At 34.9% G+C, this 26,704-nt stretch overlaps 2 protein-coding genes across 2 annotated transcripts in view; both read left to right on the forward strand.

Moving 5' to 3' along the window:
- LOC123562231 (uncharacterized) overlaps window positions 1-4,733 on the forward strand; it is a 34,280-nt gene extending 29,547 nt beyond the window's left edge. The window contains exons 26-28 of the mRNA XM_053526173.1: window positions 100-355; window positions 1,051-1,309; window positions 1,639-4,733. Coding sequence (XP_053382148.1) covers window positions 100-355; window positions 1,051-1,309; window positions 1,639-2,159 — 1,036 coding nt within the window. The 3' untranslated portion in view covers window positions 2,160-4,733. The remainder of the gene's footprint in view (window positions 1-99; window positions 356-1,050; window positions 1,310-1,638) is intronic.
- A 12,841-nt stretch (window positions 4,734-17,574) lies between these two features.
- Window positions 17,575-26,704, forward strand: part of LOC123562785 (lysosomal alpha-mannosidase-like) — a 42,238-nt gene continuing 33,108 nt past the window's right edge. The window contains exons 1-6 of the mRNA XM_045355379.2: window positions 17,575-17,753; window positions 18,635-18,737; window positions 19,296-19,457; window positions 22,938-23,131; window positions 23,717-23,822; window positions 25,646-25,751. Coding sequence (XP_045211314.1) covers window positions 17,652-17,753; window positions 18,635-18,737; window positions 19,296-19,457; window positions 22,938-23,131; window positions 23,717-23,822; window positions 25,646-25,751 — 773 coding nt within the window. The 5' untranslated portion in view covers window positions 17,575-17,651. The remainder of the gene's footprint in view (window positions 17,754-18,634; window positions 18,738-19,295; window positions 19,458-22,937; window positions 23,132-23,716; window positions 23,823-25,645; window positions 25,752-26,704) is intronic.

Raw genomic sequence — 26,704 nt, forward strand, 5'->3', positions numbered from 1 at the left:
TTGGTCAAAGAATTCGCATAGTTTTCTTCATTTGGAGTGATTGTAAAGGGCATAGAGTGATTTTGGACTAAATATTTCTTTATTGCATCTTTTTACTAGGTTGAAGAGCGCACCATATGTTGCCACATTACAGACATACAAAGGAGGCGGTTATGTTGTGAACTTCGAGCGAAGTTACCGGAGAACTGTGCGCAACCTGACCAGGATTAGACATGAGGACTGGTTGGACCTGAGAACTAGGGCTATCATGCTGGAGTTCACGGTCTACAATCCTAACTCCAATCTGTTTGCCTCGGCAGTGATGATAACTGAATTCCCGGCGTTCGGGGCTGCAGTAGCTCGTAGTGAATTTAAAGTAAGTAAATTAATGGTAGAAGTTGAATCATGGAAGTACAGATTATTGCATAACTGCACATAATGTAGCTCGGCAAAATAATTACATATCACATGTTCTGTTCTGTTCTTGTAACTTCCCCCGTCCGTCCGTATCGAGGCACTCCAATAAGGGATATTGGACCTTGTCCGATCGTAAAGATACACATCGCGAAGTTCGGCCATATACCTACATATCACATAGCTCAGCCACATAAGCTTGGTCACATAAGGCTAGCATTCATCGGTATTGCAACTGAACATTTATTTATTCGATTAAGATAATTGTTATGTTAGAGATTTGTTATTCAACAGTCGTTTTTAACAGTAGCTGTTCATTCTAACACTAAGAGTTTTATCGTGTATTGTCTTGTCGATTAAAACACGTTTCGCAAAATAACCTACTTTTGGTTATTCCGGTTTACTCCCTTCGACCTCCGTGATTAGATTACAATGCATCTGAACTCAAAACTGCGTTTTATTTGCCAACAAAGCACACAAAACTAAACTTTATTTTCCAATTCATGGTCATTTGTATTCATACGATGAATTACATATACAACTGTACATTCATGACACATATTTTGTTGATATGTTACATCAGCTGGATGTAGTTACCATTGTTATACTTTCCAAACATTGATCCGTTTTGTTACACGTGTGGTATTTTATTTACAGATTTTCCGGCTACAGAGCTATGTCGGTGGCTTTGCTATTGTTGTCATCTTCTTTGAGGTCCTCTATTGTTGTTTCACTATCTTCTTCTTTGTACGATGTATAAAGAAAGTCAAGAAAGACAGATGCAAATATTTCAAGACATTCTGGGACATTCTGGAGTTCTGCATGTTGTGTTTTGCTGTAGCATGTATTGCTATGTACATATTCAAACATATGCTGACAGAAGTGGCGTTCCATTACTTAAAGAAACAGTCACAGCGTAAGTTGATTATATATTTAATATTTTGTTTATATAAAGCAAATATATATTCTCTATCTGCTAACTATACATAGATCTTTATATAAGTGTCTTTTATTATAAAATCTGGAAAGTAGATCCTATAAGTCGCAGCTGTGTAGAACACGATTTATTACATCTTTGTTTTATAACGATGTGCATGGGAAATGATGTATTAAACGACAGAGCTTGTGGTAACTTTATCATCTTGTTCCAATTCAGAATTTTGTAAATCCACTAGCATCATGTCATTTTGTAACATTTGGTTAATACAGAACTAATTTCAAGCCTTTTGTTTTATTTTTTTGCAGCGGAATTTATAAACTTCCAGTCACTGGCCATGTACGACGAATTTTACGGTTACATGACTGCCATCGTTGTTTTCCTGGCTTCAATTCAGTTCCTGAAACTTCTTCAGTTTAACAAGAAAATGAACATGCTTGGCGACACTGTCAAACTCGCTACAAAGGACCTCAAGGTGTTCTCTATAGCTTTCTTGCTTTACTTCTTTGCCTTCGCCTTCACCGCCTACCTTCTCTTTGGCAAACACATGATTGGCTACAATGGTTTCGTCTCTTCAGCAGAGTCTACCTTCGCTTTTACTCTAGGGGCGTTTGATTTTGAAGCTATGAGCGATGCACACAAGTTCATCGGTCCAATATTCTTCTTTTTGTTTATCATGGTAATTTATGTTGGCCTGATGAGCATCTTCCTGACCATCATTGCCGATGCTTTCACCACAGTAAAGGAAGACACCCAGAATGCCCAGAATGATTATGAGATGCTTGACTTCGTGTGGAGGAAATTCAAAGGGATAATAGGTGTGAAATAGTGTGAACTGCAAGCAAACCCGACCTGAAAGTTCCTCTTACAGAATGTATACAAATAATACTTTCTTTGAAGGCAAGATGCTAAACGAGGGCAAATAACATCTTTATTTAATATCCTAGAAAAATCAATCACAACTTAACCAGATTATACCCAACGATCTAAAAGCCATATCAACATCTTAGTGCACCTCATTATAAACAACTCTAAAAACATCATTCAACACAGTTTATTGTTATCCATGTATTGTATATCATCGTAAGTAAATTCATGGCACAAACCTTGTATTATTCACTAACAAGTTTATATCACAGAGAAAGGGAAAATGTTTATCGTGATGTAGTACATTTGTGTAATTCATCATTGTTATAAAATATTGTTTTTGTCTTCTTGCTGGTCAAATCATCTGTTCACGTCTCGAGAACATCTACAATTCACTGGTATGCCTGTTCACGTCTCGAGCATATCTACAAATTCGTTGTGATGTCTTTTCACATCTCGAACATTCATCTATTTACAAATCGACTGTAAAGTTTGTTCACGTCTCGAGCGTAACTGTAAACCCGCTTTAATATCTTTTTATGTCTTGAGTATATCTACACATCCGCTTTAATGTCTTCACGTCTCGAAAATATCTACAACTTTGCTGTAATGTCTTTTTGCGTCTCGAACATTACTACAAATCCGTTTGTCTTGTATTCTTACGTCCCGAACGTATCTACAGATCCGCTTTATTGTCTTCTTACGTCTCGAAAATGTCTACAAATCCGCTGCAATGTCTTTTCACATCTCGAACCTATCTACAGATCCGCTTTAGTTTCTTCTTACGTCGCGAACGTATCTACAGATCCGCTTTAATGTCTTTTTGATGTCTTTTTTTCACATCTCGAGCATATCTACATTTCACTGTAATGCTCCTTCACGCTTCTGTATATCTACAAAGAACTTTTTTTACCTCAGATATAACGCTAATGCTTTAACTACAGTTTGTAATTTCAAAACACAGAAGAGATTTTTCCTAATTACGGTTTTTAAGACGTGACAGGCACAAAAGATATGATAAAACCTAAACCTAAATAGTCTTACATCAGGGTTTTTCACTTATATTATAATTTTCAGGACTCCCCCAGTTTAAATCATGAATTACGAGTTGTTTTGAAGATTTATTGAATCTCTTACAAATTAATATGCAATTTATTTATTCATATCAATATTTTATTTGTATAGCACTTTATTTCATTGTTGATACATGTACACATCTTTGCAATATATTTCATTTATCAGTTAAATCTTATTGACGACTGGGCTCTTTGTGTTACGCCCTGGAAAAATTATAAATACTATTACACTAAAATATTTCTCACTGGTCTTTCGATTTTGCATAATTTTGGCTTTGCATTTTTGGTTACAAGGATCATTTAGAGCAGGTATTATGTTTTAAAAGACAATAAACGTGCACCTTCTGCCACCATTGTCCTTATTGTTCTCTTTTTTACCTTCAGATCTCGGTTACGATTCATTTCAGTTAATAAAATCAGATTTAAAATCACGATGTAATGAGTCTGAGACCTGAATGAAATAGGGTGATAGAATTCTTGATGAAACAACAAATGAATTTATTTTAAAAACGAAATCAGTTTTTCCTATTCAGAAAAAACAACAACAAAGAATGACATCACATTAGAATTAATGTTAAATGAAGCAGAACATAATTTTATGACCATCTTTAACACCACTTGTCTGAAGTTCCTAAGTGTAAAAGTCATAATTTTTATGCAATTTAGAGATATTTAGTAATAAAATTTAAGAAGATGCTTTGAAAGAATCAAACGCAACCAAGCAAATGTAATGATTTGGGTAACGAAATGTGCAACAAACCTCGCCACCCACGCCTTGTCCAATATGTTACGTTTTCTGTATATTTTGATTGACTTTAATCAACAAAGGTACAAAAAGCGGCCCGTAAATATTCTCCGTCCATTGCTTTATTGTTATAGTTACTTTATATATAATAGATACAGGCTTAGTTCGATCACCTACTGTTGTATAGTAAGAAACAGGAAGTGATTTTCTACATGCGCATGAACGAATATAGTTCATCATAGTAGAGCGTACTTATGTGAAGAAGTGGCGGCGTCAGTAGATACTTTCTCCACACTTTCCTTTTATATACATATTTTTTGGATTAAATAAGTCACATTACCAGACCTTACAGACACACTCCTCAAAAGTCTGTGTTCCAGTTATCTTTCAGTAGCAATTAATGAAGAATAATTTCAAATAAAACATAAAATGTTGCAACTTCACAGCACTGTCAACATTTCAACATGTCCACTTTCTCGGTCATTTTGAAACAAGAGGAACCATCCGCGTGTTGAAATTTAGTTTGAAATACACCGTATTCGTCAACTAGGGCAGTTCAGTGTGACGAGAGTTTAACTGTAGTAGGCGATCGAACTTGGCCAAAATAACTCTTGCATTTAGTTTTCCTGTTTGAAAAAAAATGTTTATTTATTAATATTTTAAAATACGTTAGTTATTTCTTGTTATCGGTTATTATTTGGATGAATAAAAAAGTTTAGTTTCAGAATATTATTTTGCTTGTTATTTACTTCAACATTGACTCCAACAAATATACTATGGTATTTGACAGAACTGCATTGACATCATTCCTAAAACCAATAGTGTAACAAAAGAGTTCATGAAAAATGTATTGCAATGCAAAAGCGTAGTCAGGGTAAGGTGAAACTGAATTAACATACTTAATTATGCATAACTGAATCGTGCAGTAAATTGAGATCTGAGGAATATTGCCTGCTTGTATTGATTTAAGTAATGAGCCGTTCCGCCAATATTGCAGGTTAAAGCTGTAACACGTCCATCCAAGTGATTGACCGGCGATTTGTATTTATCTATCCTAAAATGATCATCCGTTCAAACCTTTGCAGTATCCGTGTCTTACTTAGTCTTTCAACATTTAGACGGTGCATCGCTTCTTGTTAAGTATTAAAATGGTTGAAAAAAGTGACCTCAAATCGTATCAAAGGTGCACGATAACAACGTTACCTATAATTTCCAAATTATATCTAACAAATTCTGAATCATAGTCCAGCCATTGGACATCAATTAAAGGCAGTAAAACCCGCAGACACTTATGGCCAGGCCTTCCTCCGCCCCTACCAACTGTTAGCCAATATATTTTGTCTTAAATTATACGGTACCATTAGTTTTGACAAATTAAGTATAACTGACACGTTTAAGGTGGTATCACGTTTAGAATTTCCGATGACCGACAAAAAAAAATTCAGTTATTTCCAAAAAATTGTTATGTTATGATTCAACCAAATAATTTCCTTTGTCTACCAGAAAGGAATAATTCTTATATCTTAATACTGAGGTTTGGTACCTTTATACAGACAATAAACTAAAACAATAGAATCAGTGAGCTCAACAAAGCAATTTCAAGCACAAATATTGATGCAAATGTAAAGTACGTTTCTTACTACAATGTCCTACCAAGATACTTACAAAAACAATGCATATGCAGAATGGAGAGATAAAAATATATTGACAGATTGTGAAAACTAATGACACATTTTGACAGGTGTATGATGACTCGTGGGCTAATTAAAAGTTTGCTGTTTTTTCTACCTTCCAGTTTGATTTTTCTATATTGTAGCTTACAACTCATAAATTAAAACAATAAAGGAATATAGTGTTACCTTACTGTCGTAATCATACAAAACACATCCCTTACTTTCACATAGATATTGAGGATTTATCAAATGAGAACATGTACTGGAAACACAATTTTACTACCAACTGTGTATTGCAATAATGCTAAAATATCTCAGCCGTGACGTGTCCTTAAATAAGTTAGGTAAGTTTTTTTGTGAATAACTTTTATTAATTTAAAGGAACTTTACCACATACTCATTTTCAATAGTGTCTGAAAATATATTTTAAAGTAGTAAATCAGTTTGAGTGCTTACAAGGCACCTCTCACAAAGCAACTAGTTAAGATGGCATTCTATCGATTATAACATATTCTCTTAGTCATGTCATCAACCTTTTCATCATCCAATCCCTTTATTTAAGAAAAACGATAATAGCGAGGTAATTAATGGAAATTATCGCACCTTGTCAAGGGTTATTTACGAGCAAGTGGAAGGATACTTGAACAAAACAAAAAAAAAAAACAAAAACAACACCTTTATAGTTTTCAGTTTTTGATTTAGACCTATTGTGTCTAAAGATACTTGTCTGATTACATTTATCTGCCTTCATAACATTCATATAAGATTAAGGTAATCAACAAGGATGGTGCTGCTTGATTTGCAGAAGGCCTCCGACACAGTCAACAAGTTTATCCTTCTTATTGAACTTGAAGTCATGGGTTTCCACAACAGTTGTGTCGGCTTGTTAAGATTACGTTTGTCAACTGGCATCAGACCAGAAAGAAAATGCCTCTGTACATGTTATACCCTACTCCTAGGAATTCTATAAGAACCATGGTCATGAACGGGAAAGTGCACTAACCCATTTCAATCGTACATTTCTCACATAAAACGCGCAGATCGGTGGATGGGTACCCAGCATATTGAAAAAGCGGTAATTTATCTTCCATCGTGCACCAGTCACATTGTCTCAATATTTCATATTGCAGAGATACTCCACATATTTTAAGCTTTCGTTAACGTTACAGAAAAACTTGCGTGAACTTCCTTAATGAACATCCGGTTTAGAGGTCACAGTAGTGTGCACATGTTAGGCGAAATGTAAACAAACAAAAAAAACAGAATGCAAAATATTCACAGTTCTTCAATAAAACTCGAAATGCTTAAATATGTCACATGACCAGAACTTCCATACACACTCCTAAAAGTCTGTGTTCCAGCTCTCTTTTAATTGCAATTAATGAAGAACATTTTCAAAAAAAAAAAAAAAGTTACAATTTGTCAGCATTTCGACATGTCAACTTTCTCAGCCATTTTGAAACAAGAGGAAACCATGCTCATCCGCGTGTTGAAATTTAGTTTAAAATACACTATATCCGTTAACAAAGGCAGTTCAATGCGTCGACAGTTTAACTATAGTAGGCGATCGAACTTGGCCAAAATAATTCCTTAATTTAGTTTTTTTTCCTGGTTAAAAATGTTTGTTTATAAATATTTAAAATACGTTAGTTATTTTTTGTTATTAATAATTATTTGGATAAATAAAAAAGTTTAGTTTCAGAATAATTTTCTTGTTATTTGCTTCCTGTTAACTGGTATTTAACAGAACTGCAGTGAAATCATTCCTAAAATCAATAGTGTAGCAGAAGGTTTCATGAAAAATGTATTGCAATGCGAAGCGTAGTCAGAGTAAGGTGAAACTGCATTTATATACTTAATTATGCATAACTAAATGGACGAATACTCGAGTTGTAGTAAACTGAGATCTGGGGAATATTGCCTGCTTGTATTGACTGAAGCAATGACCAATTCCGCCAAAATTGCAGGTTAAAGCTGTAACACGTCCACCCAAGTTATTGACGGGCGATTTGTATTTATCTATCCTAAAATGACCATCCGTTCAAACCTTTGCAGTATCTGTGCCTTACGTTGTCTTCCAACATTGTATTTGCGTATAGACGGTGCACCGCTACTTGTTAACTATTGTATTGGCTGAGAAAAGTGTATGACTCAAATTGTATCCAAGGTGCACTATAACAACGTTGCCTATAAATTCCAAATTGTATCTAACATATTCTGAATCATAGTCTAGCCATTGGGTATCAGTTAAAGGCAGTAAAACCCAGACAGTTATGGTCAGGACCTCCTCCGCCTCTACCAACTGTTAGCCAATATATTTTGTCTGAAATTATACGGTACCATTAATTTTGACAAATTATGTATAACTGACAGGTAACTGCCAAACTGTTTTAGGTGGTATCACGTTTAGAATTTCCGATGACTGACAAAAAATATTTCAGTTCTTTCCAATCAAAAAACTGTTTTGTTATGATTCAACCAAATAATTTCCTTTGTCAACCAGAAAGGAATAATTCTTACATCTTAATACTGAGGTTTGGTACCTTAATTACATACAATAAACTAAAACAATAGAATCAGTGAGCTCAACAAAGCAATTTCAAATATTGATGAGGAATGTAAAGTAAGTTACACACTACAATGTCCTACCAAGATACTTACAAAAACAATGCATATGCAGAATGGAGAGATAAAAATAATTTTGACTGATCGTGAAAACTAATGACACATTTTGACAGGTGTATGATGACTCGTGGTCTAATCAAAAGTTTGCTGTTATTTCTACCTCCCAGTTTGATTTTTCTATATTGTAGCTTACAACTCATAAATTAAAACAATAAAGGAATATAGTGTTACCGTACTGTCGTAATCATACAAAACACATCCCTTACTTTCACATAGATATTGAGGATTTATCAAATGAGAACATGTACTGGAAACACAATTTTACTACCAACTGTTTATTGCAATTATGCTAAAATATCTCAGCCGTGACGTGTTCACAAATAAGTAAGGTAAGTTTTTTTGTTAATAACTTTTATTAATTTAAAGGAACTCTACCACATACTTACTCATTTTCAATTGTGACTGAAAATATATTTTAAAGTACTAAATCAGTTTGAGTGCTTACAAGGCACCTCTCACAAAGCAACTAGCTAAGATGGCATTCTACCAATTATAACATATTATCTAAGTCATGCCATGAACCTTTTCATCATCCAATCCCTTTATTTAAGAAAAACGATAATACCGAGGTTGGAAATTACCGCACCTTGTCAAGGGTTATTTATGATCAAGTAGAAGGATACTTGAACAAAAAAAATAAACTCCTTTATAGTTTTCAGTTTTTGATTTAGACCTATTGTGTCTAAAGATACTTGTCTGATTACATCTATCTGGCTTCATTACATTATATTAGATAAAGGTAATCAACAAGAATGGTGCTGCTTGATTTGCAGAAGGCCTCCGACACAGTCGACAAGTGTATCCTTCTTATGAAACTTGAAGTGAAGGGTTTCCACAATAATTGTGTCGCCTTGTTAAGGTTACGTTTGTCAACTGGCACCAGACTAGAAAGAAAATGCCTCTGTACATGTTATACCTTACTCCTAGGTATTCTATAAGAACCATGGTCATGAACGGGAAAGTGCACTAACCCTTTTCAATCGTACATTTCTCACATAAAACGCGCAGATCGGTGGATGGGTACCCAGCATATTGAAAAAGCGGTAATTTATCTTCCATCGTGCACCAGTCACATTGTCTCAATATTTCATATTGCAGAGATACTCCACATATTTTAAGCTTTCGTTAACGTTACAGAAAAACTTGCGTGAACTTCTCTAATGAACATCCGGTTTAGAGGTCACAGTAGTGTGCACATGTTAGGCGAAATGTAAACAAACAAAAAACAGAATGCAAAATATTCACAGTTCTTCAATAAAACTCGAAATGCTTAAATATGTCACATGACCAGAACTTCCATACACACTCCTAAAATGTCTGTGTGTTCCAGCTCTCTTTTAATTGCAATTAATGAAGAACATTTTCAAAAAAAAAAAAAAGTTACAATTTGTCAGCATTTCGACATGTCAACTTTCTCAGCCATTTTGAAACATGAGGAAACCATGCTCATCCGCGTGTTGAAATTTAGTTTAAAATACACTATATCCGTTAACAAAGGCAGTTCAATGCGTCGACAGTTTAACTATAGTAGGCGATCGAACTTGGCCAAAATAATTCCTTAATTTAGTTTTTTTTCCTGGTTAAAAATATTTGTTTATCAATATTTAAAATACGTTAGTTATTTTTTGTTATTAATAATTATTTGGATAAATTAAAAAAATTTAATTTCAGAATAATTTTCTTGTTTTTTGCTTCCTGTTAACTGGTATTTAACAAAAGTGTAGCAGAAGGTTTCATGAAAAATGTATTGCAATGCGAAGCGTAGTCAGAGTAAGGTGAAACTGCATTTATATACTTAATTATGCATAACTAAATGGACAAATACTCGAGTTGTAGTAAACTGAGATCTGGGGAATATTGCCTGCTTGTATTGACTGAAGCAATGACCCATTCCGCCAAAATTGCAGGTTAAAGCTGTAACACGTCCACCCAAGTTATTGACGGGCGATTTGTATTTATCTATCCTAAAATGACCATCCGTTACAATGTCTTACGTCGTCTTTCAACATTGTATTTGTGTATAGACGGTGCACCGCTACTTGTTAACTATTGTATTTGCGTATAGACGGTGCACCGCTACTTGTTAACTATTGTATTTGCGTATAGACGGTGCACCGCTACTTGTTAACTATTGTATTTGCGTATAGACGGTGTACCGCTACTTGTTAACTATTGTATTGGCTGAGAAAAGTGTATGACTCAAATTGTATCCAAGGTGCACTATAACAACGTTACCTATAAATTCCAAATTGTATCTAACACATTCTGAATCATAGTCTAGCCATTGGGTATCAGTTAAAGGCAGTAAAACCCACAGACAGTTATGGTCAGGACCTCCTCCGCCTCTACCAACTGTTAGCCAATATATTTTGTCTGAAATTATACGGTACCATTAATTTTGACAATATAAGTATAACTGACAGGTAACTGCCAAACTGTTTCAGGTGGTATCAAGTTTAGAATTTCCGATGACTGACAAAAAAAAATTCAGTTCTTTCCAACCAAAAAACTGTTTTGTTATGATGCAACCAAATAATTTCCTTTGTCAACCAGAAAGGAATAATTCTTATATCTTAATACTGAGGTTTGGTACCTTTATTACATACAATAAACTAAAACAATAGAATCAGTGAGCTCAATTAAGCAATTTCAAATATTGATGTGGAATGTAAAGTAAGTTACACACTACAATGTCCTACCAAGATACTTACAAAAACAATGCATATGCAGAATGGAGAGATAAAAATAATTTTGACTGATCGTGAAAACTAATGACACATTTTGACAGGTGTATGATGACTCATGGTCTAATCAAAAGTTTGCTGTTATTTCTACCTCCCAGTTTGATTTTTCTGTATTGTAGCTTACAACTCATAAATTAAAACAATAAAGGAATATAGTGTTACCGTACTGTCGTAATCATACAAAACACATCCCTTACTTTCACATAGATATTGAGGATTTGTCAAATGAGAACATGTACTGGAAACACAATTTTACTACCAACTGTGTATTGCAATTATGCTAAAATATCTCAGCCGTGACGTGTTCACAAATAAGTAAGGTAAGTTTTTTTGTTAATAACTTTTATTAATTTAAAGGAACTCTATCATATACTTACTCATTTTCAATTGTGACTGAAAAAATATTTTAAAGTAGTAAATCAGTTTGAGTGCTTACAAGGCACCTCTCACAAAGCAACTAGCTGAGATGGCATTCTACCAATTATAACATATTATCTAAGTCATGCCATGAACCTTTTCATCATCCAATCCCTTTATTTAAGAAAAACGATAATACCGAGGTTGGAAATTACCGCACCTTGTCAAGGGTTATTTATGATCAAGTAGAAGGATACTTGAACAAAAAAAATAAACTCCTTTATAGTTTTCAGTTTTTGATTTAGACCTATTGTGTCTAAAGATACTTGTCTGATTACATCTATCTGGCTTCATTACATTATATTAGATAAAGGTAATCAACAAGAATGGTGCTGCTTGATTTGCAGAAGGCCTCCGACACAGTCGACAAGTGTATCCTTCTTATGAAATTTGAAGTGAAGGGTTTCCACAATAATTGTGTCGGCTTGTTAAGGGTACGTTTGTCAACTGGCACCAGACTAGAAAGAAAATGCCTCTGTACATGTTATACCCTACTCCTAGGTATTCTATAAGAACCATGGTCATGAACGGGAAAGTGCACTAACCCATTTCAATCGTACATTTCTCACATAAAACGCGCAGATCAGTGAAAACAGAATGTAAAATATTCACAGTTTTACAATAGAACTCGAAATGCTGAATGAAATTCATCTATGATAATTCTAATTCATACATTGGTATACATCTGTACTGTTTAGGCTGAACACCACTAAATCCAGCTGTTTTTTATTTCATATAACGGGTTTTCGACATTTTCAAGTATATCAGATTTTCAGAGACTTATACTCCCATAAAGAACTAGATCGCTACTTTAGAAAAACAAAAAGAAAAGGGGGTGTTAACTTTTATATAAGAAAACTACAGTTCGTTAAATACAACCCGCTAAATTTACTTCTTTCGCTTCTTTCAATTTCTCTTTTCGAGACATTAGGTATCAGGGTACACTTTAGATTTTGCACTTCCCTTATGAGCAGAATTAGGGTGGCCATTTTATAAATTGCATGCATGTTTTGTGCTTTTAATTAATGACAAGATCAGGATTCTCATACAAGAATAAAGGAAGTTATCAAAACGAAAGGTTTACACCATCCATGAAAAATAGCATGCCAAAATCATCAATTTTGCACTTTTTGAACAGCCTGCAATTTTAATGATCCCGCTGCAAGAACAATGCCCAATTTTATTGCATTTCTCAATTTAATAGTCCTTACTGAACGTCAGGACATAAACGGAATGGGGGCCCATCCAGTTCGTTTTTTCACAAAATAGCGAAAATGTTCCCGAGTATCAATCAACAAGCACAGAACCCTTCCGTGATTTGAATTTTTCCGCGAAAAGGTGTCTCATTGATCATACAAAGCTACCAGCAGTTAGTTTTCCAACTGACATCAGAATTTCACATGTATCGGCTGTATAAATTTTCTAAAGAATTAATAATCATTATCTCTCACCTTAATTTACAGACATCAAAATCACGAAGTTCTATTTATAACAAATATTGACGGGGCCAAAATTCGAAGTGTATCCTGCTACCTTAAATTCTTACGCCGCTTTTTTACCTAGCATGCGATAGGAACATGCCGATTTCAATAGAATTCAAAGTGATACATACTGAAACGCGGTAGGGTAAAAGTAAGCACGTTGCTGCCGAGATACAGATATTAGCTTACACGTGTAGTTAAACGACGACTGACATACATTTTCACATCAGCCAATCAGAATGGGTTTGTAATCTAGACCGGAACTTCACTAGGGAAGTTCAACGAAGTTTTTTTGTGAAACGTTGAAAAAACTATAAACTACTCGTTGTTCCCTCAGATAAGAAATATTGACGAAATGTGACAGGTACACAATGGAAAATAAATTACCACTTGTTCAATATCCATAGTACACATTTACCGAACTGCACGTTTTACGTATGAAATGCGCGATTGGAATGAGTTAGTATATTTTCCCGTCCCTGACCATGGTTCTTATAGAATACCTGGGGGTAGGGTATAACATGTACAGAGGCATTTTCTTTCTGGTCTGGTGCCAGTGCGTTTGTCTGACAAACAATAACTTATTTATGTTTTAGGCACCTTTTCTTCCCAGGCTGGTATTACATGTGATGTCCCTCAAGGGAAGAGTCTATTTTAGGTCTTTTCTTACTTTCAATTTATTGAGTGTACGCACGCATTGAATGTTCACTATTAAACCTATGTTAAACCTCACCATAACCTTTAGTCACTATATAGTACACTCAATACGTGCGTAAATCCAATCCAAGGGTGATTTAATGTTGACGTAAGTGAGACCAAATTCTAAACATAGATTTAGGTAACAGTAAAGCTTATATTTCTTGTAATGCCCAGAGTCAACCACTTCAGTCACATGGCCAGAGTCAACCACTTCAGTGAAAAACTTAGATAAATTTCATCACGTGAGTTAACGGCTAGGTCAGTCATTGTTAACATGAAGTTAATATAACTGTATAGGAAAAGTCATTTTTTGACCTAGCACACCAGAAAACTTCTAGTCATGTCCCAAATTCAGTGTCATTTTGACTATGCCTGCTCATGCTGATAGCCAAATCTGACTTTGAAAAACAGGCTCCTCGTATTACTGTATATACCTACTGGTTACCAGTCCCAAAAAGAGCAGACCAGATTACTCTGTTTCATGTACTGTTCCAGACTTCATTCCATTAAGCGTAGTTCATAAGTGCTTTACCAGGTCGAATATGACTGCAATTTCTATCTCTAATACTTTTTAGTTTCTCAGTCCTTCCGAGACAATGATTGCAATGCAATGTCCAAAGTAAAAAGCTTTGGCAAAAAGTCATTCATTTATAGAGATGTATACTCATGGATCAGTCTGTTTTAGGCTATTGGCAAAAACATTAGTCAGTTTAAGACTGTAATTATAAAATTATTTCCTGGCCAGCTAATATGTTTTCCACTTTCCATTACAGCTTCTTTTTGTTGTGGACTTACTTTGCTAATGCGTGGCTCTGAGGCTTTGTTTTTGGTGATCTATGCTTCCGAGAAATCTACCCTTACCTATTATCTAGTTTTATTTGGCATATCGACGTAAACATGCCTTCGGCCATTTACAAAACAATATCTCAGATGGCCAAGACATACATACATAGAATACAAATTCATGCATGATGTTAACAGTATATAATGCAAAAACAGTATACTAGTATTGTATAATATACTGAATAAATGCACGTGGAATACTAAAGTAGTTCACATTAAATTGAATTAAAAAGCAGTAGTATCAAGTTTTTCTTTACGTATTTTCATAGCATTAAAGACATACTTGGCTACATTTCTAATAGTTCTATCTTTTATTTTTTGATGGTAATAGTTTACAAACTTATTAACTGAAGGAAATGAAGGATCAATACAATACTTTTGGCGTAAATCACGATAAAAAGGACAACATAGTATAAAATGATACTCTGATTCGACATTTTTCATACAGATCTTACAAGTACGATCATTTCTAGCTACATTTATAAATCATCACTCTCAATTTCCAGGCAATGCGTAGATAATCTAAGCCTAGATAATTCAATTCTTAAAGAAACACTAACAATAGCATCTAAATATTTTTCATAGCTAAACGCAGTCTTGAATTTTCTATAATAATTTAGTTTAGACTGATTTGATATTGTATCGTTCCATTCTTGAACATACGATTCGTAATTAACAGCAAAATTAGTTGTATACCACAGATTACTATATCCAAGATTATTAAGTAGATCTTTCGTCGACAGACAGATAACAACCATGACTCTCTATGCCATGCCACTAATACCAAGGGCCACAAAGCACTCTTTCCTTTCATGTGTTATCTTTGATATTGGTGTATATGCCATAGTGTTTTCTTTACGTCTGCTTATTTCTATACGTATGCATCATATTTTTTACTGCCATGCTGTGTTCAAAATCTATCTATATATCTATATGTCCGTCCGTCTGTCTGTCTGTCCACTGACCAACTTACCTTCTACCTGCATACCTACTTGCACCAATCGACCTACTGACCGATCGAGCGACCAACTGACATACCTACCTATCACTGACCGACCGACCTACACATCTATCAACCTAGTTACCTAAATAACTACCTAACTACTTATTTTTAAGCATTTTAAAACGAGCTGAGCATAGTCAGAGGGATCATAGACAGTGTTTTGTTGTTACAATTTCAGCATGTTTAAAAGATGCACTTTTTACAATCAATTCTGTTTATAGTACAAGATTTGAAACTCTAAAATCGGTACTTTAAAACTTTAGCCGATTAAACCCTTTAAATCAGCACCTAACTACCAATCCAATGTATCAATAGACGGGACTGTAACTATTTCGTCCAAGGACACCAAACCTAGAAATGACATCACCTAGTGTGTCGGCAAGGAATCGATAAGTTATAAAATCAATCGATTTTTCGTCTGTAAAACATGAAACGATATATAATTTTGGCACCCGTGGCATGCGGATACAGAATGGGTATCCAGCACAAGGTATTGTTTTATGCGTCAGTTTCAGAGTTTTCCATCTTTTGATATAGATTTATTACGATATTAAAGCAATAGCTGTAAAACTGGTGAAGAATGTCATATATTAATGGAATAAAAATTGTATTCAGCCTCAAATCATGGCAAAATATAACAAAACCTTTCTTCTTTGCAATTTTCTTGAAGAAATCATGTTGCATACTAGTAAGTATCACATTGGATTGGCGGTAAGATTTTTTTAACTCTAAATAGTTTAGGTTTTAGTTCCTCCCGTTCGGACCTTCAAAACATCCTAAGTACTCCTTTATCAGATTGTCTAAATAGTTTATTAGATAGCTGAGAACTTTGTCCTCAGCACAAAAACATACGACGGTTGGTTTTGATGTCTGGAACGGTTGTTATTGCTGGTACATCTCAAGGATTCCCTTTGTGTGTTCTGATGTCAATGTCCAGTGTAACACTGTGAGATATGAGCATTTGAACAAAAGATGATCATGCAGTTCTTATCTTGGATCTACACTGTGATATTGGAGGAAAGTTGCTCCGTATACACTCGTTATGGGAGGGTTGTCGTGTGAGAACACCATAAACGTGCCAATCTTTTGCAGAATTGTTCATTTAATATGGAATTGCCGCAGCTGATGTACTAAAAGTTAAGTTCATTTCAGAAGATATTCGATTTCATTTTATTAGATGACCTACAACTTGTATAGCAGAAAACTTTAATAATGTTCTTATGACATACAGGAGGAGGAAAGCAATGGAATTCTTGAGCTAAAATGATAAGATCTTTATAAGAAGGAGGAAGCTGGCAATTCCAAATATTTTCACAGAAGAAAATGCTGCTTTTCGTCTATGCAAAATGAATTATTCAACTTAAGTATATGGAACTAAAGACATATCTTTCATGACAGTAACAGATTTGTGCAAATAAAAAGGGTTTGACATTTTAATAGCTGGTTTAGTTCCATTAAGTACGTATATTCAATGTGAAGATTATATTCATACACTAACTTCCGATATCAATATCCGGCTAGCCCCACTCTTTTCACTGTAATACCAGCAGGTAGCAATTTACCGACATCCGCAACACAAGATGTTGCTAGCTAATACTGAAACCTCTAGCACATGTTACAATAAGCTTAGCTTAATAGTTTTATATATGCAGATCTCCTTCAATATGGCATGTAATGCTCTTTCATATAATATGCTATTTAGGCGAGTGCCTTTTTTCATTTCTTTGTAGATGTCATCCATATTATATTACTGATATATTTAAAATACGCCTCCGGCTTGTTACCTAACGATAACACTGAATTCATTCTGCTTTTGGTATTCCTAATCCGTGTCATTGAAGTCGCCATTTAAGATTTACTAGTATCTACTGTGCAGGTTTTTCCCCCTTTTTTTACAGGTGAACATTAACATTTTCAGAGGACCTGAAACAATCGAGAATAAATCATGACCTTACAATTGACTAGGCTACACTATGCATTTCTGTTACAAATGAATACTGATTTACTTATTTATATTTAGTTTACGTATGTTTAACTAGAAGAAATTTAACATTTACAAACATATACTTGCTTACCTTGTTTTGCAACATGGCTTTCAGAGGATTTACTTTGTATGCGCTGGCTCATATTTTGTACGGCGTAGCATCGGTACCAATACAAGAAAAAGAGACCCATTCTTGCGGATATAGCGTATGTATTCCTAATCGCTATGTTTGTCTTGCTTTGTGAGTATTGTACTTGTAATTGATAAAAAGAAGTTGGCTATTTTCATAGTTTTGCCTATATTTCATTGAGAGGGAATCTAACTACCTGCCGTCGGTTCTGTCTATCGACTTTATTTAAACACCACTTTGGATAACACAATGAGACAATAATTCTGTCTATTTCACCTAGGAAAATCTGAGCAGCAGAATGTTTCTTGCATTTTGCAGTGGTCATCCCTTATGATTATTGTTTTGACTGATTTAATAGATTCATACTATATCTAGTTAAAAAAATGGCAAAGTTGCCACATCTAGATAACCACAAATAACAAAATTGAATTCTCGTGTTATACAGTTAGTTCATAGTTCAAATGTGTAGCAAATATAAGCGCCTTGTGGAAACGGAAGGTGCACATGGATGGAATATAGGACAAAGCATATATGTATCTGCAAAAAATGTAGGAATACACGCAAAATGAGGGCTTAGAGGGGAAACATGCAAAATGATAGTGTGAATACATTGTTCATCCGACGTCGCCGTGCTTTTTGTTCGGCGGTAGATTCATCAGGACGTTTACATTAGACATTGTTGAATAGTTTGTAGCTCAAACTTCCCGTGGTTCCATTCGATAAAAGTAATTATATTTCCATAAAGATAACCGTCCTTATCCACGCAAATGATTGCCAACACAAACTTAAAGTCATACCTATACTCGGACATGTATGTACACAAAAAAAAAAATCTGTAAACTCCACAAATTTGGGCGTTTAAAATTGATTTTTTTTAATTACCTGTCATACGTGTTCGTAAAAGCTTAAGGATACAAACTTTGTACAAAGATACACAGGTTTCACTTGTCATTTCAGAGCTGCAACCCAGTAAAAGACGATATGTTAAACGTTCATTTAGTACCACATACACACGACGATGTTGGTTGGGTGAAGACGTATGAAGAATACTACCAGCAAGGTAAAAAATGACCGACATTTATACATTGGAAATATTGATGTCGACTGAAAACAGAATAAAAATGATTTGATTTATCATTTTATTAATTTCTTTTGCGAGTAGGTTGAGAAGGGATATTGAAAGATAATCTTATCAATGAGTGGTTTGTTTACTAACATATTACTTCTGCAAATTCTAATTTTAGGGAAGGATTCATGTAAATGCTAACCAGCAAAATAATGTTGATACTTGTAGTTTAAAACTCTTTGTACATACAAGTACACAATGTAACTGTCCTTCTTTAGAATATTGAAATTTCTATATATCTTGATAAGCGTGACAAAATTATCATAGTCTATAATCATTGTTAATGACACAAATAAGTAAATAGTTAAGTAATGCTTGCAGTATTTAGCATACATCGTTCACATTAAACTTTCACATTACCGTCATTAAAAACAGACCAACTTTTTATCTGGTGATTTTGTCTCAATCATGTTTAACGACTTGAAATTCTGATGATAATCTGTATTAAACATTGTATTTCATCTAAAATTGTTTCCTTTTTCCGTATTTCAGATGTTAAAAAGATAATATCTTCAGTAGTAGAGAATTTAGAGCACGACCGTTTGAAAGGCGGCAACAAACGTTTTATCTACGTGGAAATGGCGTTTCTAAAACTCTGGTGGCAAGACCAAAATGATGACATTAAACGTATAGTCAGAACTCTCGTCAACGAAGGTAACGATGTTTTAACTTTTCATCAAATTGTAATGTTTACTTGAGCAAAAAGCAGTGTTGCTTGCCTATTATGGATAAATATGAAAACTTAACATTAAGCTGAGTGCATTCTGAATACCACACTTAGTGTTCATAACAGCGCTTAAGTCAGTCGATTGCAGAAAATACCAGACGAGACAAGTAAGTGGTTAGATATGTCCAGAGTTAATTAGAATAACTGTCTCAAATGATATACATTTCTGAAGTTTTTTTGTTTTTTTGTTGTTTTTTTTTTTTTTTTTGGTATATAAAAAGCTGTGTTAGTTTTATTTTTTAGCGATCTATTATAACCTTCATGATTTAGGATAACATCTCCGCTTGTAATATGACAATACGGGAAAATTGAAATTACCGTTTAAAAACAGATTCTAAAATTTTCTAAACTGCTCGGGATAGTCACATTCCATACTGTGCCTAATATTGATACTCTATGTAACAGAGGTTATTGATTTCATATTTGTTAATTTCAATTACAATAGGTATTAAAGATTTTACTGATCGACATTCTAGCACATTAATAGATTCTTAAGTCTGAAAAACCAATTATTTCAGTGTTCTTCAGCTTGGTAAAATATGTATTCAACTGAGCTTTACTGGCAAATATAATAAACTAGGTTTTGAAGTGTTTATCTAAGATCTCATTCCTACAGCTGTTAATTGTCATTGTACATTGTTCAAGTTCTTCGATCGCATGTAATTCGTGGTTTACTGACGTCGGTCGGAAACGTTTATTTGCAATATAATCATTTACTTCACTTAGAGACGCATAGCGGACTGATACCAACTTGCGTTCCAGAATAAGTAAGGTAGGTCCAAGAACCCAAAACAGCTGCTATTATAGGGAGCTCTACATTCTAACTAACATGGGATGATAATGTTGAATTTCCGCAGTGTCATATGCTGTCGAAACGTCTTGTCTCTTCATTCCGTCAATCAAGTATTTCGCTAGTCTAGGTAAAGCTGACCTTTCTCTGTTGAATGTTTGTCCTTGCGTTTAACATGATTGGAATCGTCACCCTACTCTCTAAAATGGTTTAAGTACAATGTTTTTTTTTAATGTTAAGTTCTTTCAAAGGCTCGCCGTTTAAACTATGTAGAAATGTCATTAGACATCAGACTTGTCGTTTGAAGCACCTTTTGGTCCTTTAATTATAACCTGATACAATCGGTTCGATTCCTCGTCACTTGTCATTAAAGTTTAAAGTTGTTCATATTCAAAATATTTAAAAAAAAACGTAAATGGAGTTGAAATTACGTAAATGTTGATTACGCAAGGAGATTACAGTATTTAAAACGGAACACACGTTATTGTCTGTCAATTAGGAACAATTAGTTGAACAGTGGAATTGTTATGGCATGCCAGCGGTATTTTTATGCATAATTAAGATGGTTCACCGATATGATGTCTTTGAGGATTAAAAACAAATCCTTTGAAATTTCAAATGTGTTTAATTTTCATAACAGATATGAATTCGATTCGATTCAGATTTGTTAATGTTATTGAGAGTGTTTGGAAAGGAAAGGGATCCAATTTTATACGCCCGTTTTGAAAAACGGACGTATTATGTGATAGCGCGTGCGCCTGTCCGTCCGCCCATCTGTCTGAACCCAAATTTGCATACTTAGGTGGTTTTAGGAACAATAGGTTGGTTACTGCACTTTTTCTTTTATGTCATTCATTCCGTAAGGCTTTCATGTGGCTATTTTTCTTTTACGTAGCTAAAAGAAGAATACAGAGAACAAAAGAGTAGCCACAAAAAGTACCAATATGTAGGAACGTCTGTCTGTCCGTCCGTCTATCATACTTCGTGTCCAAGCATTACTCATTAACCATTCAAGATATTGACTTTAAACTTTGCGTATTGGTAGATGGCGATAGGAAAATGTGCAGAGAACATGAACCAGGTCGGTAGATCAAAGATCGAGGTCACAAATGGAACTCAAAGGTCAAGTTTGACACTTCATATTTCCTGTCCGGAGCATAACTTAATAATTATTCAAAGAATTGACATTAAGCTTGGCATACATGTGGGTGGCGATGAGACAATGTGCAGAGTGCATGAACCAGTCTGTAGGTCAAAGGTCAAGGCAAAGTCAAATTTGAGTGTCAAAATTTGTGTCCAGAGCACAGCTTGATAACCATTCAAGGTATTGACTTCAAATTTGGCATATATGTAGGTAGCGATGAGACAATGTGCATGGTATATGAGCTTGGTCTGTAAATCAGTGTCCCAAATTGAGTTCAAATATGTTCTTTTTATTTTGTGCCACCAGCGCAACTTAAACTTTTTTTCAAGATATTGACTTTGAACTTTGAATACAGGCGGGTAGTGATTTGAGGAGTGCTGCAATCCACATTACTGCCCTCCCCCACTCCCGACCCCACCTTCCAAATAGAAAAAAGAAAAGAAAAAAAAATATTTTTGTGCCTTAGTATTTGAGCAAACGAACTTTGTCGGCTGGTCAAAGGTCAAGGTCACAACTTGAACTTTATGTCTGAAGCACGGCTTCAAAATTATTCCCCCCACCCCCAACACACATACAAAAATATTAACCTGCCTTCCCTCCCCCCCCCCCCCCCCCCCCCCCACACACACACACCGCCCTCATTCACTTTCAGCTTCTTGTGCCTTAGTAGACCATAACCACTGCCATGCGAAAAAACAACTTTCACCCTTGGCCGCATTACAAGCCCATTTCCACGCACATCATTCCCACGCACATCCAATAAAAATTAATTCTTTAAATTTTCCTTCCTCCTGATCTAGAACTTCGGGCATTTATTGTCCCACTTTGCAGAGTTCTTGTTTAAACCAGAGCATGATGTGTCACAGTGGTTCCACTTCGCTTAATGATACAAGTTGCATTTAATTTCTCAGTATTATTAATTTCGATATTAATAGAAATATATATATTTCCAGCATAAGATGCCCCTCCCTCTCCTCACTCTCGCATGCACGCACATTACAAAATAGGAAGACATTGCTGATTTGGAGTTGAAAATCTCGTTGAAAGGGGTTTGCAACAAGGTCCGAGAAAGAATCAGAGACCTGAAGTGTTTTCATATATCATCCATGCTTTTTTTAATACAATCAAATGCAAAAACAAAGAATCCCGAGATTTATATTCTAAAATGGTTCCAGGATTCCATTTCGATAAAATAATTTATAATAGATATTACCTACTGTACCTTCGCGGCCAGGCTAGGCGCTCTGTATGCGTTGGCCTTTGCAATTAATTAAAATTACACCTAATGCAATTTGTGTGTTCTCTCCCTTTAGCCCTTCTCTAATCTTTGCTTGGAATGCTACACATTGACTGCTTTGATGATGGATAAAGTAACCAGCAAAATTCAGTAATGTTTACAATTAAACAAGAACAAGGGGTACACAGTCGCTAACCTTCATTTATTGGAGAGTATCATCGGTTTATATATTGCAGGACGCCTTGAGATTATACTTGGTGGTTGGTGTATGAACGACGAAGCCACACCTTATTACTTGGACATAATTGATCAGCATACTCTCGGCTTTCAGTTCATTAGAACTAACTTTGGGGATTGTGGCCGACCCAAAATTGGCTGGCAGATAGATCCGTTTGGTCATTCTAGAGAGGTTGCTTCGCTCTTTGCACAGGTAAGAATCGCTTTTATCCATTAAATCTGCCTAAATTACAAAATTGATAAACACAGTGTTGTCCACGTCATTGTACAGATTATATTTTATATTAAGTTGTTAGAGGAATCGCGCTTTAAATTACAGAAATGAACTGAGCATCTACCTCAGTACCAGAAGCAAATGATCCTTGAAACACGTGACACAAAGTTTACTCTGAATAAGCGCATATTTATAATTTGACTGACATGTTTGTAAATTCTAATGGTAGATCTATAATTTAACGACACACATATTTCAAGAACATGTTTGTGTATTCTAATGGTATAATTTAACGACACGCATATTTCAAGGACATGTTTATGTATTCTAATGGTATAATTTAACGACACGCATATTTCAAGGACATGTTTGTGTATTCTAATGGTATAATTTAACGACACGCATATTTCAAGGACATGTTTGTGTTTTCTAATGGTATAATTTAACGACACGCATATTCCATGCACATGTTTGTTTATTCTTGTGGTCTAATTTAACTACATGATATTCTAAGCACTTGTTCATGTAGCCTAATGATATCATTTGACGACACGTGTATTTCAGTTTGGTTTTGATGGAATGTTTATTGGTCGGATAGACTATCAAGATAAGCGCGAAAGAAAGAGATCAAAAACAATGGAAATGGTGTGGAGGGCCAGCGAGTCTTTAAGTACATTAGTTTCATAAGCCTTTTCGTTTGTATCAACAGTTTCGATCACAGCATATCCTTTTTACTATGCCTTCCGATAAAAGAATATAGGGGTTATATTGGAGTCATGCATATCCGTCTGTCTATCCATCGTGTCCGCTCCTTATCTTTCAACCGCTGTTAGGAGTTTTATAAAACTAGCACCGACTGTCAACCTTATCAAAAAGACTTTCAGAGCGCAAACCCAAGATAATTACTAGGTCTTGAATGCTAAAGAATGAATAGCTTGACTTTGTCTCCACTCAGTATCTTCTCAACCTCTGGAAATTATAATAAAATTAGCCTCATTTGCGAACCTCAACAAGATGACGTGCAGAGCGGACAAACCAGGTCACTAGGTTCAGGCTCACAGTTTCAGATCAATGGTCAAATAACTTAAGTTGGTATCCGCTCCATGTCTTCGAAGCTGCTTGGATGATTTTCATAAAACTAACCTCAATGATTTATCTCATCAAGACGACTTGAAGAGTGCACAATCTATGCCAATAGATTAAATGTCTAGGTTACACTTTGAGGTTAAATGTAAAATAGCTTAACCTCGTGTCCATTTCAAACCACTGAGATTTTCATAAAACTAGCACCAATCGTTTACTTCATCGGGACGACCTGCAGAGCATATGACCTGGGTCAAAAGTTCAAGGTAAACGTCACATATTAAGTTCAAATGTACTAAATTTATGTCCGGACTGTATGTTCTTAACCGGTGGAAGGAAGTTCATAAAATAAGCATCATTTGTTAAGCCAATCCAGAAAACATGCAAAATACACAGATTACACCGAAGGTTAATGTCACACTAAGAGCTCGAAGTTCAAATAGCTCAAATTTCTTTCCGCTCTACATCGTCATAACCGCTGGAAGGATATTCGTAAAACTAACATTTAGATTATTCAACCCAGGCAACAAGGTCCATGGTTAATGTCACACATGAAGGTCAAAGATCATGATCACAACAATTTACCTTCCCTGTTCAAAGCGGCGTATTAATCGCCTGTAGTGATAGCTCTAGCTGGTTATGGCAACCATTGGTTATCATGCAACAAAAAATCTTTATTTTAATGGAATGAATTCTTTGTATCAGTTTTTGCGGATAATATCCGGAAAATCTTGCGGTTATGTGTAGTCTCATGGGTGGTCTTTATAAATGAGTTATTAGTTCTCAGGTGAAGCTGTTTTAGTTGAAATAACTACGACTGACGAGCCAATTTTTGATGTGCACGAATTAGTTTGACAGTTACGTTATTCGTTTTAAACATGCAACTAACATTCTTGCTCATATTGTCATGACATGAGAGAAATAAATAAATTTAACAAATAACCAAGGCCTTCGAGCGGTTTATCGTCTGATTTACCACGGTTCAGAGTTCAGATGCGTAGGAATTGTACCGAAGCATCTGAACGATGAACCGTTGTAAATTTGGAGATGAATCACAAGAAGGCATTGATTGTTTTCATTCTGACATGCTCATTGAAATATTTTACTAAATATTATGCTATACTTCTTTTACCCGAGGAGTACTTTTATCGAACGTCATGCGGCAATTTGACGTCATAATTGACGTCATAATGTTCTTTTACCGGTCCGCGCGTCAACCGTTGTTTATCGCAGAATATACAGAGTTTGATTTTCTTCTTTGTTTAACTTGAACTCAAACCGAGTCATGTTAGAATGCTACATTAGATCAGATAGCGTAAATTATTATCAAATTATTGATATTTTGGTAGTCAAGCACTACAGCTATCTACTTAGAAATAGGGAAATTTGTTTATATTTTTCTGACTACAGGTAGATCAGGCACAGATATATTTGTCGGCGTGCTAGAAAATGTGTATTGGCCACCAAAAGGATTCTGTTGGGACTATTGGTGCTCGGATCCAGAACTTGTTAACAGGTAAACCAAAATGTAATTAAACTTGTTTTATATTGCCAATGGTGACAGGAAACACTCGTTATAATTCTATTGATTTGTAATAGAATCTAAAGCAAAACGTGCCCTTGAAAGGTTATTGCTGATATCAGATGTTTCAAATAAGATATTGTGAAATGTCTTCAGAATACAAAAGTTATAAATCAGTACATTAAAACTTCCATGACAATGAATGGTCCTGAATGCTTTAATGTGTTGAAGTGAACAAATACCCCCACGGTTAATCAATAAGACCTGTAACAACACAGAAGTCTTCAATTTGAATATTTAAACTTTTATAAGGAGTAGTACAACATTAACAACAGTTAAACCTTTAACAGAAATGGAAGTAAAATTATTTTTATTTTTCTTTAAGGCCCCTTGTAGGTAACCTTATTTATTTAACAAATAATCAAGGTCTTCGAGTGGTTTAACGTCTAAATTTACCACGCTTCAGAGTTCAGATGTGTAAGAATTGAACCACGAGGGGTTAAATACTGAAGCATCTGAACGATGAATAAGGCCTCTATTGTTTTCATTCTGACATGCTCGTTGACATATTTTGATAAATATTATGCTGCACATCATTTACCCGATGAGTCTTGTATCGGACGTCATGCGGCAATTTGACGTCATAATTGACGTTAGTTTGACCTCACCTCTTACCGGTCCGCGCGTCAACCGTTGTTTATCGCTGAATTTACAGAGCTTGATTTCCTTCTTTTATTAACTGGAAATCAAATCGAGCCATGTTAGAATGTTTCTTTTCAAGATATACATAATATTATCCTTTATATATGTTACAATATGGTTCAAAACAGATAACTAGTATATGTGTCAGTTTTATGTATGTACGAAAAAGAAATAAAAGAGAAAAAAGATAGAGTGACAAACAGAAAACAAGAAAAAAGAGAATTTTCCCTCGGTAAAAGATGAGA

The sequence above is a fragment of the Mercenaria mercenaria genome, chromosome 2 (assembly GCF_021730395.1).
Source record: "Mercenaria mercenaria strain notata chromosome 2, MADL_Memer_1, whole genome shotgun sequence".
Lineage (NCBI taxonomy): Eukaryota > Metazoa > Mollusca > Bivalvia > Venerida > Veneridae > Mercenaria > Mercenaria mercenaria.